Genomic DNA, 20,910 nt, shown 5'->3' with positions numbered 1-20,910 from the left:
GCAACACTTACAACCATAAAGTGCCTCATATGGTGCCATCTGTATACTAGACTGATAACTGTTGTTGTAAGCGAACTCCGCTAGAGGCAAGTACTCCTCCCAACTACCTCAAAAATCGATAATACAGCCCCTCAACATGTCCTCTAGTATCTGAATCACCCTCTCTGACTGAAGTCTAGCCTCGAACCCAAAGCCTCATGAAGCTTTCCCTAAAATTAAGACGTAAAACGAGGATCCCTATCAGAAATGATCGAGACAGGTACCCATGCAGCCTCACTATCTCAGAAATGTACAGCTTGACCAACTTCTGTAGAGAAGTCCATCCTAACAGGGATGAAATGCGCAGACTTGGTCAATCGATCCACGATGACCCAAACAGAATCCTTCTTAGTGGGTGTTAGGGGCAACCCATTAACGAAGTCCATCGTTACTCGCTCTCATTTCCACATCGGTAGTTTCACTGGCTGTAGCAAACCCGAAGATAACTGATGCTCAGCAATAACCTGCTGACAAGTCATGCAGCGAGCAATGAAATCGGTCACTTCACGCTTCAACCTTGGCCACCAGTACAACTCTCAGAGATCTTTATACATTTATTTCCACCAGGGTGCATAGCGTAAGGACTATTATACGCTTCTCTCAGAATCGACAATCGCAAATCCTCATCATTATGTACACAGATTCTACCTCAGAAACACGGTACCCCATCACTATTAATCCCAAAATCAGTAGTAGTCCCAGTCTCAACCTGATGAAATCGTAACTGAAGAGACTCATCTCCTAACTGCTTATCCTTAATCTGACCCAGCCACGTTGGCCTAACGTGCAACTCAGCCAGAAGACTACAATCGTTAAAGAGACTCAGCCAAGCGAACATCGCTCTCAGATCGGTCATAGCCCTAAGGCTTAACGCATCGGCCACCACATTGGCCTTACCAGAGTGATACTTAATACTGCAGTCGTAGTCCTTAAGCAGCTCAACCCATCGACGCTGCCTAAGATTTAACTCCTTCTGAGTGAGGAGATACTAGAGGCTCTTATGATTAGTGTAAATGGTACACTTCTCACCGTACAGATAATGCCTCCAAATCTTTAATGCAAAGATAACTGCCGCCAACGCCAAATCATGCGTCGGATAATTAACCTCGTGAGTCTTAAGCTGTTGTGATGCATATGCAACTACCTTACCATCTTGCATCAAGACGCAACCCAAACCCACATGTGACGCATCACTGTAAACCATGAAGTCCTAACCAGGCTCAAGTTATATCAAAACTGGAGCCTGAGTCCAAACTGTTTTGAGCTTCTCGAAGCTCTCCTGCTGTGCATCAGTCAAACAAAAGGAACTCCTTTGCGCAACAACTTATTCAACGGCCCTGCGATCAACGAGAACCGCTCTACGAAACGTCAATAATATCCAGCCAGTCCCAGAAAATTGCGAATCTCTAACACATTCTTCGACAGCTTCCAATCCATCACAGCCTCAATCTTACGAGGATCTACTCGAATCCCCTCAGCAGAAACCACATGCCCTAAAAAGGTTACCTCCCTAAGCCAGAACTCACACTTCGTGAACTCCGAATACAACTGTTTCTCACGAAGGATCTGCAAAACCACTCTTAAATGCTCGTCGTGCTCGTCCTTAGACTTAGAATACACCAAAATGTCATCGATGAACACCACCACAAATTGATCCAAGTAGGGTTAAAACACACAGTTCATCAAGTCCATAAATGTCGATGGTGCATTAGTTAACCAAAAAGGCATAACTAGGAACTCGTAATGCCCATAACGAGTCCTAAATGTCATCTTATGCACATCGACCTCCTTTACCCTCAGCTAGTGATAACCTGACCGCAGATCGATTTTATAAAACACTGAAGCCCCTCTGAACTGATCGAATAAGTCATCTATTCTCAGAAGTGGATACTTATTCTTAATCGTCAACTTGTTCAATTGACGGTAGTTGATACACATCCTCATTGTACCATCCTCTTCTTTACGAATAGAACAGGTGCTCCCTACAGAGACACACTGGGATGAATAAACCTACGATCCAACAACTCCTGAATCTGAGCCTTCAGTTCTGCTAGCTCCTTCGGTGCCATTTGATAAGGAGCAATAGACACTGGAGCTATACCAGGAATCAACTCAATCCCAAATTCTACCTCACGGCTCGGAGGCAATCTGGTAATTCCTCTAGGAAAACATTTGGAAAGTCCCTCACCGTTCAAATGTCCTTAACCGAAGAGTCTCCAGAAACCGAGACACTGATGTAGGCCAAAAACGCCTCATATCCTTTCCTCACTAGCTTCTCTACTACCGTCGCAGATATCACATTACTTAGATAATTTCGTCACTTTCCAATCACGACTATCTCATTATCCTCTTTGGTCCTCAGTACAACCCTCTTTTCAACACAATCCAGACTTACATTATGTTTCACCAACCAGTCCATACCCAAAATTAAGTCGAACTCCCCAAACAAAAGTTCCATCAGATCCGCCAGAAATATCGTTCCCTGGACTTCCAACGAAACGTTTCTAAACAGTTTACTAACCCTAACAGACTGCCCCAAAAGATTAACTACTAAAATCTTACTAGGAGTGCCCTCATACGGTATTCCCAAAGTCTCAGACACAGAACATGCAACATAGGAATGCGTAGAGCCTATGTCTATCAGTGCAACATAAGGTATATCAAAAATTAAAAACTTACCCGTGATGACGTCCAGAGTATCTCCATCCTCACAACGACGTACAGCATAAACAAGTACAGGCTGCCTCGCCTGAGTCGGCCCAGCACCTCTACCCAGTGCTCTCTATCCTCGGCCCATGCTGTTACCACCCCTAGCCTACCCTCGGCCCCTAGGTGGCTGTTGCACCCCTCTCTGCGACTGCACAATCTCAACAATCGGTGCTCGCACCTAGTTACCCCTCAGTGGACAATTCTTAACTCGATGGTCAGTCGACCCGCACCTCAAACAAGCTCCAGTAGACCTCCAACACTCGCTCAGATGGCGTCTATTACAAAGCTGACAAATCGCCACCCCAGCAGGTGCAACAGTAGGCCCAACTCTCGCGGGCCCATCAGACCTGGCCTTTTTCTTAGGCCTCACCCCAGCATTCGAAGACTCTACATCCCTCTTAGCCTTCCCTCGGTCACGGTTCTGGCGCTCAGCTCGCTTAACCTCCTCTGCAATCTTGGCCTTCTCGACCAACACGGCAAACTCACACTCCCTCGGTGGAACTATCAGAACCCTCAAGTTATCCCTAAGGTTGTCCTTAAAACAAACACAATGCTCATACTCAGTCGCCACCATGCCTCGTGCATAACGGCTCAGCCTCAGAAAGTTGACCTCATACTCGACCACCGAACAATCTCCCTGAGTAAGATTTAGGAACTCACGCCTCCTAGTGTCGATATAACTGGCCACCACATACTTCTTCTGGAAGGCCGTCTTAAAAAAATCCCACGTCAGACTGTCAGGTTGAGTGTCATCCCTAACCGTCAACCACCACTAATACGCTTCATCGCGAAGCAACGAAACAGCCCTTTGAGCTTCTGCTCGATAGTAAAATCCAGATCATCCATAATACGCTCCGTGGCCTCCATCCAGTACTCAGCCACACTAGGTGCAACTCCAGCGATGCCCCTAAATACCTCAACCCCATTGGACCGGAGTCATTCTGTAACTGACCCACGGCCTCCAGATCCAGCATTAGCCCCAGTAACCCTCCACAGGGTTCGCAGCATGGCCTGGGACAATGCGTCGTCCCCAGCTACACGGTCTTGAGACTCAGCACCAGTCTCAATAACAGGTGACACCGGCATCTCGTTAGTGTCTAAATTAGGGATCGTATCAGATGCGAAGGACTCAGCTCGAATCCCTCTACAGCCTCTACCTCGGCCTCTAGTACCCCATCCATGAGTACCACGTGTGCTCATCGTAATTATTGAATTAATCTATATTTAGAAGTTTTATGCACATTAGTTTACAGTTTCAATAATTATTAGCAGATATTTTATGCAAAACAGTATTAGAGTTTCAGAGTCAGTTATCTCGAGTAATAAGCTCACTAAAGTTTCTGTTTACACTACCTAAGTGTTTCAGTAAAATACTACCTATAGTAGTCTCACAATACATACATAGTGTTTCAGACAAATATAGACAATATTTCATTTTAAGCATGCTTCAAATAGTATATATCAGAGTTTAAAAGAACTTACAGGATCGACGCCGGAGACTCGGTGTACCACATATTTATTATCAAATATTTCAAATCATTTCACAAATCATTTACTTTAAACCCAATTTTGAAACCCAAAATTCACAGCTGAGTTTTGAACCTGACTCTGATACCACTAAATGTAACACCCCTAAACCCGGCCTAGACGCTATGGCTGAATTTGGTGACTTCACATGTGAGTGCTTTTTTGAAAAACTTTAGCGAGTTGAAAATTTGTCCATTTTGTTATCTTTACTTAAGTCATGAAATCTCTATTCCAAACATCAAGTGGAAACATTTCATAAACGCAGAAGCTAAAACGTCATTAATTCTTAAGTCAATAATTTATCAATTTAAAATCCCAAAAACAGTTTGAGTCCGAATACATAATCAATCCCAAAAACAACTTTTAAGGTAAGGTAGGAAAAATAAAGGTTACTCATAAAATCATTAAATGTCTAGCAATGGTCACCATCGAGCCTTCCGTCGCACCGATCCATCTACTGCTGAGGATTACCTGACAGATAAAATAAACAAAGAGGTGAGTTTTCGCAAACTCAGTGCGTACATCTCCACAAGCAGCATGCATACAAATAGATAACAGATTATAGTTACTCGGCCTTGCCATACAAATATCGCATGCATAATAGATCAGATATCAGAAAATATGCCCACCAACCCTACACACCATCTCTGTCCAACCCAACACACCATGTGGGGATAAAACCGACCCACCTATCCCTGCACACCGTATATGGGGATATAATCGACCCATCCAACCCTACACACCATAAAGTATAGCATCACAGCACATATCATAAGTATGCAGCTTAGCTGCTAGATAACAGGCTAATCGCCTCTCAGACTTCCTTCTCTTCACAACAATCTTAACCCTATGCAATGCATCATAAATATCATGGCATGCTATTATGCAGATAACAGATCATATCAACATCATGTCAAAGCAGATTTACAGAATCAGACAGATTCAAATACTTATAATAACATACTTTTCAGCAACCAATCAGAGTATGGCGACTTAGTAATGCTTACTGCCCCTACAATCAAGTCACAGTCGACTTAGGCGACCCGTGCAACCTTACAAAACAAATCAGCAAAATTGGGCTCACACGCCCGTGTGCCCTACCTGTGTGGGCCCATACGCCCGTGTGATTCACATGACCCAAGCCGGCCTTGTTCGTGTGGATCACACGGCCTGGCCTAAATTCCCATACGCCCGTGTGGCCTACACGGCTCATTTGCCTAAGCCCGTGTCTCGTACACTGCCTACAAGCCATCACTGTGTCTGTCGCACTCGTGTGGCGCGCGCACGGCCTAGCTCGTCAGTGACACGCCCATGTCTCTCGACGCAGGCTACCACACAAGCAGACCACACGCCCGTGTGGTGTCGACAGGGCACTTTTTGGCTTTCACCGAAACTTGTTTTCTGTTTAATCGGAGTACACACCTAGTTCGGTTTCACCGCTAATCCAACCACAAGCACTCCACAACCTTCAATGAAGAATGGTGTTTCCTTGCTGTTTAGAACTCGATTACTGATCTACAGATCCTTGGATATTTCCGAAACGACAGAACCGCTAGCAATATGCCCAAGCTTATCGAAAAAAAAAGATAAACAAAGAGAAGAGAAGGGGAAAAAGAAAAGAATTTCGGCAGCAATGGGGTTTTAGGGAGAAGGAGGAAAAAGTAATGAACAAAAAGAAAAAGAAAGAAAAGAAAATATCTGATAACCCTACCCCCTTGAGTGTTTTAGTCCAACTAAAAAGTCCACATGACTTAATAGTAAAATTAATACCACACCCACGACTCGAACTTAGGTTCTCAGGCATACTCCCTTGCCACTTAGCCACTAGACCAGCAGGCCTATTCTGATATAATCCTATCAGCTTTTAAACTTAAGCCTGAATAAGAGTAAGGCTTTATTCATCAAAATACCAAAATTTTCCCCAAGCTAAGGCTTGAACTTGGGACCTCTCAATCACCTCCTAAGACACTTAACCACTGAAGTAGATACACATTCGTCAAATACCCACAGAAACGATTTAATAAAATTCGAGACGTTAAAAAAAACCTCCCAGCGCAGTATTTCCTATCTCTCTGGTATATGGGATAATACAAATTTGTCCCTTAAAGTTGATTTAGCTTCAATTCAAAAAGTGCACATTGGGTTGGTGTTATTTGGCTTACAGTTGGGAAGACGAATAGGCCGTGCTGTGTTCGAATTCCCGCAAACAAATTGGCGTGTCTAGGTGGGAAAAGTCAGTTAGATTCCGTCAAGAGAGACAGAGATCGGATTTAAACAACCCACACTGTTGAGGCCATTGATTTGAGTTGGGATTTCAGATCGCAAGACTGTCAAAATTTGAAAGTGCGAACACTTGTATTGCAGTTAGAAATTTGGCAAAAGTCAGTTTACAGGTCGTAACGAGAATGACTATATAAGGAAAAGTTGGTGATCGGGACGTTCTTGGTCGCTATAACCAACTTATTGCTTGTAAGGGAAAATCTATTTCAATGACTGATTCAAGATTGGAGTACATCAAGGTTAAGGCTAAGCTTAAAAATATTTTATTTACCAATTGATTTTATTTTTTTAAATTTATTTTTGTATTTTTGAATCTATTTTATTTTATTTTGTTACACTTCATATTTTCTTATTTTATTATCTTAATCAATTTAAACCCTCCTTTTTTTTTAGCACTACTACGCACAAGTCGTGGGCACATCAGTATCATGACAATCTAATCTGTAATCTGAAAAGATAAAATTAGATAACCATTCCCTGTGGATTCGACCCTACTACTATATATTTTAATTTATTGTTATATTTATTGTAGGAATTTATATTTGGTGGTTTCGACGCCCATCAGATTTTGGCGCCGTTACCGAGGATTGGAGAAAATTTCTAATTTTTGTTTCTTTTTGTAACACCCCTTACCAGTATTCAACTCTGGAACAGGATACCAGATATTACTGGACTTACATCGTAAGCAAATATACAATTTCGAGTCATAATGTAACACCCCTAACCCACATCCGTTGTCGAACTAAGGTTAAAGGCATTACCAGACAAAATCGAAACTTTAACATTCATTTCATAAACATCAAAGCATTAAAGATCAATAATCAATATAGAGTCTCATATATAGGTCATCGTGACCTTAAACATTTATTAGAAAGGGGTCGGGACTAAACCAAACACATACAAAATTTCTCCAAAATTTAAACATTTTTCAAATACGTATAGGTCACACGCTCATGTGAACAGGCCGTGTGCCTCACACGGCTTTAGACACGCCCGTGTGTCTAGACCGTGTCAAAACAGGGCATACATACTGACTTTTTCACACGACCACAAGACACACCCGTGTGCTTTGGCTGTGGTCAAATCTGACTTGGGCTACACGGCTAGCCACACACCCGTGTGTCTTGGCCGTGCTCGAGCTTGACTTACAATTTTAGGGTACCCCAGGGGACACACGACCGTGCAACATAGCCGTGTGTGACACACGGCTGAGACACATGCCTGTGTCCCTACCCGTATGGACAAAAATAAGCCATTTGAATAGCCAACTTGCCACCCCAATTGGGTAAAACCTACAAGCACCAAACCAGGCATACTTGTACAACATTATATGACCAGTTCACAACCAAAACATAAGCCATTCATGACATATCATTTCCAATCAAATACATACTAATAAGGCTTACCAATTTATATCAAACATAAGTCAAAAGCTTGTCAAAACATTTCTTTCTATACATCATTCAATTTCATGCTAAAACTTGTCAAAACTTACCAACATTTATCATTTCTTTTATCAGCTCAAACATATCAAATATAACATATTACATCACATATCTTATACCAAAACCATGAATATTCACAACCATACCAAACCATATCACATGGCTAAATATAAACATTACAAAACCTATCCAAAGTGCTTCTACCCTATACATACCATACTTTACTATATACATTTTCAAAAGGTACTAAAATGAGATTCGATAGTGTGGTGACGATCCTCGACGATCCCCAAGCGCACAGTAGCTTCGATATCTATAAAACAATGCAAACATACATAGAGTAAGCTTCCAAAAGCTTAGTAAGCTCGTACCAAAAATCATCAACAGTTTATAAAATATAAAACATCAACACATGAGTACTTATTAATTCTCAATTCATCTATCAATTCTATGCCAACACAATTCATATGTTTATACCAATTCAATGGACTTCATATGCATAACATCATCTATCACATAGGTATCATACAAACCTGAACCTTCCCGTATTTATTCATTTTCATTCTCACCTCTCTTTCAGATATTTTAAGACTTTCCGAAGATTATTCATGCTTTAACATCCACACACTTAGTGCTTTAAATATTAGCCGAAGCTATAATAATTCTACACACTTAGTGCCATCTCAATTAACTGAAGCTATCTCGGTATCGCACACTTAGCACCTCATATAGCCGAAACTAGATTAAATCGCACACTTAGTGCCAAATACCATTGATTTATCATTGTATTCATCCAAACCAGATATATATACAATCTGTCTATAATCAAAACATCAAAACATACTTGCAATATCAAGTTTTACGTACGAACTTACCTCGTACTCGAAATTGTTGACTCAGACAGTTTACTCTATAATCTTCGACTTCCCTCGGTCTAAGTCTGAATTCCTCTTTTCTTGATCTATATGTATTAAAAATTTATCCTTTTATTCACTAAATCATTCAAACCAATCCATATACAAATAATTAGGGCATTTTGCAAACTAGCCCTTATATTTTCACATTTCGACACTTTAGTCCCTAATTCACAAAATCACAAAATACATAAAATTTGCTTGTACACAAGCTTAGCCAAATTTTCATAGCTTCATACAAGTCCATACATTTCATTTATTTCACACTTTAGTCCCTCAAAACAACATTTTTACAATTTAGCCCAAATTACTAAATTACATCAAAAATCCAAAGACAAAACATGTAAACTCAACATCAAACTTTCATATTTCATCATTTAACAACGTAAAGTTCATGAATTCATCCATGGCACATTTCAAAATCATCATCAAAATTAGAAATTGAGGTATGGGCTTGATAATATACGAAGCAACGATTACAAAAACGTAGAAATTATCAAAAACCAAAGCAAAAACATACCTAAGTCAAAGCTTGCAAGTGTCAAACCCTAGCAAAGCTTTTCTCTCTTCTTTTCTTTGATATTTTCGGCTATAAGAACACATTGTGGCCTATTTTCATACTTTAGTTTTATTATAATTACCATAATAAACATTTACCAATTTACCCTTACATTAAAACATCAATATTCCACCAACTAATGTCCACCAATGTCTTTTAATCAAAACCATGGTCAAATAACCACATAAGGACCTCACAATTATAAAGCCAAGTCAAATAAACACTTTTAACAAGCAGCAGACAACTTTTACATTTTACGCGATTAGGCCATTTTATCATATTGAGTACACATACGATTAAATTTTTATACGAAACTTTTACACATGCTAATTTACACATCATAAGCACGTAAAATAATATTTAAATATTTTTCTGACTCTAATATGTGGTCCCAAAATCACTATTCTGACTAAGGTCTAAACCGGATTGTTACATATAAATTTTCATCCAAATTAAAACCCATTTGTATTCAATCATAAAGTACTTAATACGAGCCTACGAGGCCCAATACCTTGAAAATGAATCGAGACTAAACTGAGAACTTAAGAAATTTCTACAAAACTTAGAAAAATTTTGCTATGAACAGGGGTCACATGCATGGGTGGTTTGGGACACGCCCGTGTGGTTTGGGACACGCCCGTGTCTCTAACCCATGTAACTCTTTGTTTTGCAAAGCATGAACAAATTGAAGTCACACGGTCAAGTCACACGCCTATGTGCTAGGTAGTGTGGTTAATTTAATTTTTATAAAATAGGTGCAAACTTTACACGGTCGGAACACACGCTCGTGCTTGAGGCCATGTCCCTCACATGGCTGAGACACATGCCCGTGTCTCTACCCGTGTGCTCAATTCTAAGCATTATGTTTCTCAAAATTATGGCACCGGGGACACACGGCCAAAATACATGCCCATGGGTGTCTACCAGTATGGACAAAATAAGGGCTATTTACCAAGCCATTTGTCACCCTCATTTGCACATAAACACCTACAATATTATTGGCACCACCATGGAAAATTTAGGTAACCAAAACATCCACAATCAAGGCCAAATCATGTCATTTCATTATCCACACTCCACATATTTACAACATCATATTTTCCAAACCAAATCGAATCACATTCTACAAGTTCCAATATGGCTACCAATAACATGCCTAATTTTACTTAGTTTGCTAGCATACCAATAAGCCAATCTTAACCATTCAACAACAAAACCATTAAGCCACATTCAACCATTTACCAAACATTTATAAACCACATCACACAAGAGATAATTGCATGTCCATACATATATGTATATATATAAGCTTACAACCAATTCAACCAAAATGAGCCAAGTTCAATGGCCAAATACCACATCAAACCTTTGACAATTGTAAGCCAATACATTTGGCCAAATTCATAATGACACATATAACAAAATGACCAAATCCCTATACATGCCAGATTCTCAAAATGTTTAAAATCATCGATACCCAAAATAACAATTTGATAGTGTGATGCGAACTCTGATAATCTCTAACCCGAGCTAGCTTGGTGACACTATAAAATATGAAAAATAAAATGGAGTAAGCTATATAGCTTAGTAAGCTCGTATGAAAGAAATAAACTAACCTTACCATACATTAACATGTAAGTAATATAACTTAAGATAATGTGTTTTACCATATTCACATGATTATAATTCATTCCATCACAACTTACCTTGAGTTCACAATTTCGTGAATCTTATAATAATAAGTTTTGTGCACATACCTGTAACACTCATAATGGTTTCATAATCATTCTCATCTTTGTCATACCCAATGAACAACCTCAGAATAATAATATTGGATACTCGGGAAAACCTTGTACATAAGGTGCCACATATGTAGCCATTGCTACCTCTATCTCATAACACATATATGCTCACTCTCGAGCCATTAACAGGCCTGCTCACACAAGCTGTCAGTCAAGATGTAGCTACTCAGTGTTATTCGCACAAGCTGTCAAGTAACTGCAACATATGTTGGTGTACTCAGCCACCAGTAGGACGAACAGGACCAGCACCCGGATCACATAACATAAAACCCTAATGACATGTCAGTTGTATCTTAATCTATTCCTAAGGTTTGATTGGGATTTCTCACTTGCTGGAACGTTGTCGAACATGTCTTTAGAGTCATTTACACAATTAATGAAGTATTAAAATATTTAAAATACAATTATAATCAAGACCCAAACTTTGTTTTTCCCCCGATCTAGACCCAAACTTGGTTTTTCTTGATCTATAATACCACATTTAACTTATTTAATCATCACATTATTCAATTCATCCCAAAAACACATTATGGAAAAATTTACATTTTTGCCCTTAACTTTTCAACATTTTACAATTTAGTCCCTAGGCTCGTAAAATGAATTTCTTTCAATTTCATCACAACCCAAGCCTAACCGAATATTACTTGTACTAATAAAAGCCCACATTTTTCATTTATTCATACTTTTCTATACATTTTATAGACTTTTACAAATAAGTCCCCTTTTTGATATATTTATCAAAAATCACTTTGTAAATGTTGTTTTTCTAACATCAAACATACATTTTCTACCATTAAACATCAAAATACACACATATTCATCATGGGTCAAATTTTATACTTTATTTTCTTTCAAATTAGTCACTGAAATAGCTAAATCAAGTTACAACAATCTCAAAAATATAAAAATCATTAAAAACGGGACAAGAACGGACTTACAATCAAGCTTGAAAGTGGCCAAAACCCTAGCTATGTCTTCTTCTTCAAATTCGGTTATGGAGGACTAATTTGTGAAGATGGACACTCTTATTTTTACTTATTTTGTCTTTATTTACTAGATTACCCAAATGCCCTCCAGTTAAAATTTGAAATTTTTACCTACTCCATGTCTATTTTTGTCCACTAAGAAGCATAATGGACTAATTACCATTTAAGGACCTCTAATTTAATAATTCATAACAATTAAGCACCTTTAGGTAAGGGAACTCAAGTTTGGCACCTATTGCAATTTATCCTTCTAGTCAAATTGGGCACCCAATCGATAAAATTTCTTAATGAAATTTTCACACAATTATTCTATCATGCTATAGAATTGAAAGAAATAATAAAATAAATATTTCTACTTTGAATTTGTGGTCCCAGAACTACTATTCTGATTTGACCCAAAAACAGGCTGTTACAGTTTTTTATGACAGGTCAAAATTGGGGACTCTAACATTTAAACCGGAGATAGAAAAGTTGGCTCGTACACTTCAAAGAGAAGTTATTTGATACAGTAAAGAACCACAACCCTATTTTGAAGAAGAATCTTACACCGAAGATATCTACTCATCCGAAGATTTAGACGAAATGGCAGATCAAACAATACGCCAACTTGTAGCTGCACTAGATGAACAACAACTGCTATGCATAACTTATCTGGTGGGCGAAACTCTCTTCGAGTTAAAGTCGAGATTAATACATTTATTTCCCACTTTCTTCGGTTTGAAAAATGAGAACCCACATAGCCATCTGAAAGAGTTTCATATGGTTTTTCTAAGCATGAAACCAAAAGGAGTAACTGATGATTAAATAAAACTACGAGCTTTTCCTTTTTCATTAGCTGACTATACTAAAAAATGGCTATTTTATTTACCTCCGGGATCTGTTAATACTTGGATTGATATGTCTTAATGGTTTCTTGATAGGTTTTTCCCAGTAGCTCGAGCAATCGAATTGAGGAGTATAGTTGGAATACAACAAAAAGAAGCAGAATCACTCTATGAATATTGGAAGCGATACAAGAAGTTGTGTGCACATTGCCCACAACATGGTTTGTCTGAACAGTCGCTCTTATAGTATTTCTACGAGGGGTTACTCCTAATAGAAATGAAAATAATTCATACTGCTAGTGGAGGGGCTCTCATGAACATGACTCTCCAAAGAGCTAGGGAATTAATTTCGACAATGGCTACAAATTCTCAACAATATCGACCATCTAAGAAACCTACGAGAAGGGTTCATGAGCTAAGTACTCCTTCCATAGTAAATAAGATTGATGAACTTACTAATGTAGTTAAAAATATGCTTGCAGGACAGACAAACCTAGCTCAGTTGTGTGGGATTTGTGCTAAGCCTGATCATCCTACCGACTCATACCCGATTTTACTTGAGGACACAACTACACAAGTAGATGTCGTTGGGAACTTTCCAGGGCCACCTCAAATGTGCTATGATCCATATTTAAACATGTACAATGCAAGGTGGAGGGATCACCCAAATCTAAGCTATGGATCGAACCCTCGATACAATCAACCATATTAATCAAGGCCACCTCCGCCTCAACAATATCAACCTCCAAAGTCATCTCTCGAAACCATAGTAGAAAGGCTAGCCGTTAGCACTAAAAAGTTTCAACAAAAGACTGAAGTACATCTCCAGGAAATAGATCAGCAAATAAGTAAGTTAGCTCTTATGGTTAGTCGTTTGGAGAACCAAGAAAAATTACCATCTCAAACTGAGTCGTATCCACGTCCAAATGCAAATGTTGTGACCGTAAAAATTGAAAGAGTCAAAACTAGTGCCTGACACAAATCGTGACCACAATGTTGAATAGAAAGCCGAACCAGCAACTCCCACTAAATCGACACCTCATAATCCATTTATTGTACCTCTTTCATACCTTCGAAGAATCGCCCAAGTTAAAAAGGAATGAGAGGAAAAAGAAATCCTTGAGACATTCTGAAAGGTAGAAATTAATATTCCCTTACTTGATGCTATTAAACAGGTTCCACGCTATGCAAAATTTTTTAAAAAACTGTGCATCAGCAAAAAGAAGCTCCAAGGAAATGAATGGGTGAATGTGGGAGAAAATGTTTCTGTAGTGCTACAAAGGAAAATCACGCTGAAATGTAAAGACTAAGGTATGTTTTCTATATCCTACAAAATAGGTAATATTGGCATAAATAAAGTCATGTGTGATTTAGGAGGATCTACTAATGTAATACCTTTATCTATTTTTAAATTGCTAAACGTGGGTCCTTTGAAAGAAGCAGGGGTGATTATTCAATTGGCAGATAGGTCATGCGTACATCTAGAAAGGGTACTAGAAGATGTATACGTAAAGGTAAATGAACTAATTTTTCCTGCAGACTTTTACATCATTGATATTGATGGCGACTACTCAAAAGATGCTTCTGATATTTTACTCAAGAAACCATTCCTAAGTACCACACGTACAAAGATTGATGTTCGTAGTGGAACCTTTACTATGGAATTCTATGATGATGTGGTAAAATTTAATGTTTATGAGGCAATAGGCCAACCTAACACAATGTTGACTATTTCTAGTGTTGATATTATTGAACCACTAACGAAATTTCATTTTGAGTATCATGAAGGGGATGGATTACAAATTGTACCTTCCAAAAGTTTAGACCTCAATATGATGGATAAATTGGAGGAGATAATGACGTTCAGAGAACCAATTCGGGAAACCGTTGTTCTATTTAATACTCCTCAATTCCCTAGAAGCCAACGTAAGTATTTTGAACTTTCTCCTTCTAAAACTAAACTGTTGCATTCTATTTTATAGGCCCCTAAGATAGAGCTTAAACCATTGCTGGAACACTTGAAGTATGCCTATCTAGGTAATGGAAACACTTTACTAGTAATAGCTTTCAGTAAACTTTCGAAATTGGAAGAGGAAAATTTAATTCGAGTCTTGAGAAACTACAAAGGCGCTATCGGATGGACGATCACTGACATAAAAGGATTAAGTCTTTCGACTTGCATGCATAGAATACCTATAGAAGAAAACTCAAGCACAAAGAGAGAAGCTCAAAGACGTCTTAATCCACCAATGATAGAGGCTGTCAAAAAGGAAATTCAAAATCTACTGGACGTCGGGATGATCTATCCAATTTCTAACAGTAATTGGGTTAGCCCAATTCACGTAGTACCCAAGAAAACTGGTATGACTGTAATAAAAAATGCAACAAGAAATTTAATTCCCACTTGAGTCTAAAATAGGTGGAGAATCTATATAGATTACAGGAAGTTGAACTCTTTAACTCGAAAAGACCATTGTCCACTTCCTTTTATTGATCAAATGTTAGAACGTTTAGTGAGAAAAATTCACTATTGTTGTCTTGATAGTTATTCAGGTTTTTTCCAAATTCCAGTGGCACCGGAGGACCAAGAGAAAACAATGTTTACATGTCCCTTTGGCATATTTGCCTACAAACGGATGCCGCTTAAACTTTGCAATTCACTAGCCACATTCCAGAGGTGTATGGTAAGTATATTTTTTGACTATGTCGAGACAATAATTGAGGTATTTATGGATGATTTTATAGTTTATGGTAATTCTTTCAATGAATGTCTGTCAAACCTCGTTAAAATTTTAGAGAGATTCTTAGAATTTAATCTAATTCTTAATTATGAGAAATGTCATTTTATGGTAGATAAGGGATTGATTTTAGGCATATTGTTTGGGCTGAAGGGATTATGGTCGATAAGGCCAAAACTGATGTTATCAACTCCCTTCTATACCCCACAACTGTGAAGGAAATCCGTTATTTTCTTAGTCATGCATGTTTTTACAGGCACTTTATTAAAGACTTTTCTAAGATTTCACAACTGCTCTGCTATCTCTTACAAAAAGATAAAGAGTTCAAATTTGATCAGCGTGTAAAGATGCGCTCGACACTCTCAAACAAAAGCTTGTTTCAGTTCCTATGGTATAGCCGCCAAATTGGGACTACCCTTTCAAGCTCATGTGCAATGCAAGCAACTGATGGTCGTGAAACTAACTAAAAATTCAACTAAGACAAGCGTACCTATCGAACAGTAGTATAGCTATGGTGAGACTGAGAATATCGTATCCACGAGGACTAAAAGTACTAGTAATTATTATCTTTAAACTAAAACTAATTATATAATTAACTAAGATTATGACAGAGATTAAAGTTGGAAAATACTTTTTAGAAAAGCAATGGAGAAGACAATACCCAAGGAAGAATTCACCTAGACTTCACTTATTACTTCTGAATTAGATGATTTATTCACTTGACTTAATCCGTAGAAATCTCTAGTTTATGTTATTATCTCTCTCGAGACTAAAAACAACTGACTCTAGGTTGATAAATTGAAATCTCTTTCTATTTAAAACCCTTATTGTCGCATTAACTCTGTCTATGGATTCCCTTATTAGATTTGACTCTAATCCGACAGATTTATGTCGCCTTATCTCTAGAATTGCATGCAACTCCGCTTAATTATGAATGATCTACTCTTAACTAGGGACTTTTGCTCCATTGAATAAGCACATCAAAAACCTAAATTAATATCCTGGAATATTAAAGCAAGGGTTAAAACTCACAATTAAGAATAAAAACAATTATTTACCATATAACTCAAATAGTAATAAGATTCGTCTTACGTTTCATCCCCCTTAGGTATTTAGGAAGTTTAGTTCATAATAATGGAAAACATCTCAAAATTGGGAAAACAACAAAACATAAAGAAACCCAAAGAACTTCTAGGGAAATTAAATAGAGATCTTCAGTCTTGAAGTAGATCCTGCTTCCGAGCTGATTCCGATGGCAGTCCTTGAGTATTTTCTACCTCCCACTTTGTGTGTCCCCTTTTTAATCCTCTTCTAAGGTGTTTATATAGACTTTGGAATGCTTCAAAACCCTCAAAATTAGCCTTTTCCGAGTAGAATTAGACTTGGGCTCGACAGAGACACAGCTGTGTACCACGCCCGAATGAAGGTCCTCAGGTCGTGTGCAATTCTAACTTAATTTTTAGTCGACACGGCCATGACACATGGACGTGTGGCCTACCCGTGTGTATCACACAGGTGTGTGGTTTACCCGTGTAAAAATGCATAGGCTGTGTGAAATATTGAAATAAGCCCATTTTGTCCGTTTTTGGCCCGTTTCTTACTCTTTTCACCTTCCTATGCTCACCTGGGTATAAAAAATGAAATTAAACGATTAGGGGCATCAAATTCACTAAATATTATGATAAATCATCCAAAAATATGCCAGCCATGGGATAAAAATATGTATATATTATGGTTTATCAGCAATCAAAGTGTAGAAGTTATCCTTGGGAAAAGAATTGGGAAGGAACTTCACGTCATATTCTACACCTCTAAAATACTAGATGTTGCCCAACTGAACTACTAAAAAAGAATTAGTAGCTATTGTTTTTGCTTTGGAAAAAATTAGATAGTATTTATTAGGCACTAAAGTTATTGTTTTTTCTGACCATACAGCGTTCAAATATTTGATCGGGAAAAAAGAGGCAAAATCTAGGTTAATTCGATAGATTCTTCTCTTACAAGAATTCAATCTCAAGATCAATGACAAGAAAGGAAGTGAGAGCTCAGTAATTGATCATTTGAGTCAATTCCCTTTTCAAAAGATGAAACACCTCTTAAAGATAACTTCCTAGATAAAAGTCTTTTGTTAACTTAGACAGTTTACCCATGGTTTGTCGATATGGTAAATTACCTCGCTACAAGTATTGTTTCTTCCAATATCACGTTCTAAAAAGAACAAGCTCAAAAGAGACTCATAATATTATATTTGGGACAACCTATACCTATGGAAACACTTTTCTGATCAGGTAATTCGACGATGTGTCGCAGAAACTGAGGTACAATCTATCCTTTCTTTTTGTCATTCTTATACTTGTGGAGCACATTTCGGTCCTAAACGTATCGCACATAAGGTACTTGAGTGTAGATTGTTTTGGCCACACATATTTCGTGACACTTATTTATTTTGCAAAACTTGCGAGAATTGTCAAAAAGTGGGGAATTTAAGCCGAAAAAGTGATATGTCCAAAAAGTGGGGAATTTAAGCCGAAAGAGTGAGATGTCCCTAACACCTATACATGTATGTGAAATTTTTTTATATGTGGGACATCTATTTTATAGGACCATTTGTTTCATCATTTAATAATGTTTACATTATTCTCGCTGTAGATTACGTATCTAAATGGGTAAAAGCTAAAGCTACTTGACATGCCGATGCTAAAACTGTAGTGGATTTTCTAACGAACTCTATCTTTTCTAGGTTTGGCACACCAATAGCATTAATCAGTGATCGAGGAACTCATTTCTGCAACAAGGTAATTGATACTCTACTGAAAAGTAAAGGGTTACACATCGTGTGGCCACAGCTTATCACCCATAAACAAACGATGTAGCTGAAGTTTCAAACCAAAAAATAAAGTCGATTCTGGAAAAGACCATGAAACCAAATAGAAAAGACTGGAGCTTATGTTTAAACGATGCATTGTGGGCGTATCATACTACTTACAAGGGACCCATAAGAATGTCCCCTTACCGACTCATATTCGGTAAACTGTGTCACCTTCTAGTGGAGTTAGAACATAAAGCATTTTGGGCAGTAAAAAGATACAACATGGAGTTGGACGCTGCAGGTAATTATCAAAAATTAGACATTCAAGAACTCAAAGAGATCCGGCGAGACGCACGTTTCATGACCAGAAAATATCTCACAAACAATTTTCAGTTGACCAAAAAACTGTTACTTTAAGATACTACATTGAGAATGTTTTCGGGTAAGCTTCGAACCAAATGGCCTAGTCTTTTTGTTATTACTAAAATATTTCCTCATGGAGCAGTTGAAATTAAAAGTGAGGAATCTGGAAAATGTTTTAAAGTCAATGGTCAAAGGTTAAAAACCCTTTTACGAGAACTCTCAAGTACCAGTGGTGAAGGAATTATTTTTCGAGGAGCTGATGATTAAATTGTCCATGTTGTTGAGCTAACGACGTTAAAAAAAGGCTTTATGGGAGGCAACCCACATTTATTTTTATTTGTTTTATTTAATTTTGAATTCTAGTTTAGTTTGAAAATTAAATAATATTATTTTAATCCATTTGATCGTGCTATTTTCCAGGAGCAACCACCTCATACTGTAGATAAACAACTTCATTGCATTGAAGCTCGCCTCGAAACAGTGGAAGCCAACATCTCAAGCATCCTCAACATACTACAAAGCAATCACTTCCACCACCCTCCGGCCCATTAAATATAAATAGAGAGTACACTTTCTCCACTCATATTATCCTTTTTGCACATTGGGGGCAACGTAGGCTCAGTAGGGGAAATTTTGGATCATGCCATACTTTATTTTTACATGTGTTTTGCTAAGAGTAATTTCTTAATTCATTTCGAAAATAAACCTCTAATTCTTAAGTTCAGTTTATTTAAATAAGTGGGTGAATCATGAATAATTATTGCTAGTTTGATCAATGAATATTTTGTAAAATTGAAAAAGTGATGCCTTAGTCAATATTTCATGTAAATTGTTGGTTTTATTGAACTTTCCTAATGAAAGTACTCGGTTAAAAAAAATAAGTTTGCTAATAGCTTGGTTAAGAGTGAAGATTTAGAAATATGACCAAGTTGAGTAACCGGGATGAGGTGCTTGGGTTGTCATCTCATTTCGCGCCAAAAGGTTTAGTGACGAGCTGAAACTTGTAACATTATACTAACTGAACTGCCTTGAAATAAATTAATCAAGGACACATGAAATTGAGTAACCGGGATGAGGTGCTTGGGTTGTCATCTCATTTCGCGTCAAAATGTTTGATTATGTCTCGAATTCATTAAAAATAAATAAAGAGAACATGTTGGGTTGAGTAACCGATGTGAGGTGCTTGGTTGTCATCTCACTTCGTGTCAAAAGACTTGACTTTATTTGAAAAAAAAAAACTAAAAACTAAAAAATGCATATAGATATAAATAAAAATATATATTGGGTATGACCATTTCGCATGTTTGATTGAGCTTAAATTTAGTGAAATAGTTGAGTTTGATATATTATTTGAGATTTTATAAAATCTTTATTGATTGAGTTTAGCAATTGTTTATTTTTATTCATCAAATTGTTTGATTTATGCTTGACTATGAAAGGGGTTTTGATTTTGAAAGGAATTGACAAATTATTTTTAGTTGATATCATGCTTAAGGACAAGTATCGGTTGAGTAGGGAGAATTTGATAGTAAGGTAAATTTGTATTTTTAATATATTTATTTTTAGCTAATTATCAAATAAAATGCTATTAAATTTGAATTTTTCTTATCAGTAATGAAATTAGTGTACGAATTCAAAATCTTACAACAAAGTCTAAATTGGAACAAAAAGCAAAGAGGAGGGCTTGATTGAAAAATTGAAGATTCAAAGATGATTGGATAAAGATTGAAGGGTTGAATTTTTTTTAAAAGTGGTTGGATAAAGATTGAAGGATTTTTTATATTGTTACAACTCTGTAATTAGTTTAATGATTTTTAAATTTAGAATTATTTAGTAATAATATTTAAGAAAATTTTAGCACTAAAAGTGTATATAAATGGGCAATTTACAAGAAAAAGCCTTTTTTTAATATTTA

General features: G+C 37.4%; 1 protein-coding gene across 1 annotated transcript; it reads right to left on the bottom strand.

The window, feature by feature from the left end:
* Positions 1-437: 437 nt before the first annotated feature.
* On the bottom strand, positions 438-3,834 carry LOC108455327 (uncharacterized). Its single transcript, XM_017753906.2, has 7 exons — positions 3,701-3,834; positions 2,979-3,503; positions 2,719-2,896; positions 2,361-2,632; positions 2,050-2,199; positions 704-842; positions 438-503 (listed from the first exon to the last, which is right to left on the bottom strand). Exons 1-7 carry the CDS (start codon positions 3,832-3,834, stop codon positions 438-440), a joined length of 1,464 nt encoding a protein of 487 aa, XP_017609395.2.
* Positions 3,835-20,910: the final 17,076 nt, after the last annotated feature.

Source organism: Gossypium arboreum, chromosome 9, assembly GCF_025698485.1.
Source record: "Gossypium arboreum isolate Shixiya-1 chromosome 9, ASM2569848v2, whole genome shotgun sequence".
In the NCBI taxonomy this organism is placed as follows: domain Eukaryota; kingdom Viridiplantae; phylum Streptophyta; class Magnoliopsida; order Malvales; family Malvaceae; genus Gossypium; species Gossypium arboreum.
Note: the sequence above shows the minus strand (reverse complement) of the source record. Positions and strands in the feature narration are given on the sequence as shown.

What these genes read in the sequence shown, in the direction of transcription:
- LOC108455327 (XM_017753906.2), bottom strand. Translation starts at nt 3,834, where the DNA reads ATGCCGGTGTCACCTGTTATTGAGACTGGTGCTGAGTCTCAAGACCGT. An exon ending in TACTCTGGACGTCATCACGG is followed by an intron (nt 2,633 to 2,718) that starts GTAAGTTTTTAA and finishes TCTGTGTCTGAG; the next exon opens with ACTTTGGGAATACCGTATGA. An exon ending in CAGGAGTTGTTGGATCGTAG is followed by an intron (nt 843 to 2,049) that starts GTTTATTCATCC and finishes TAACGATTGTAG; the next exon opens with TCTTCTGGCTGAGTTGCACG.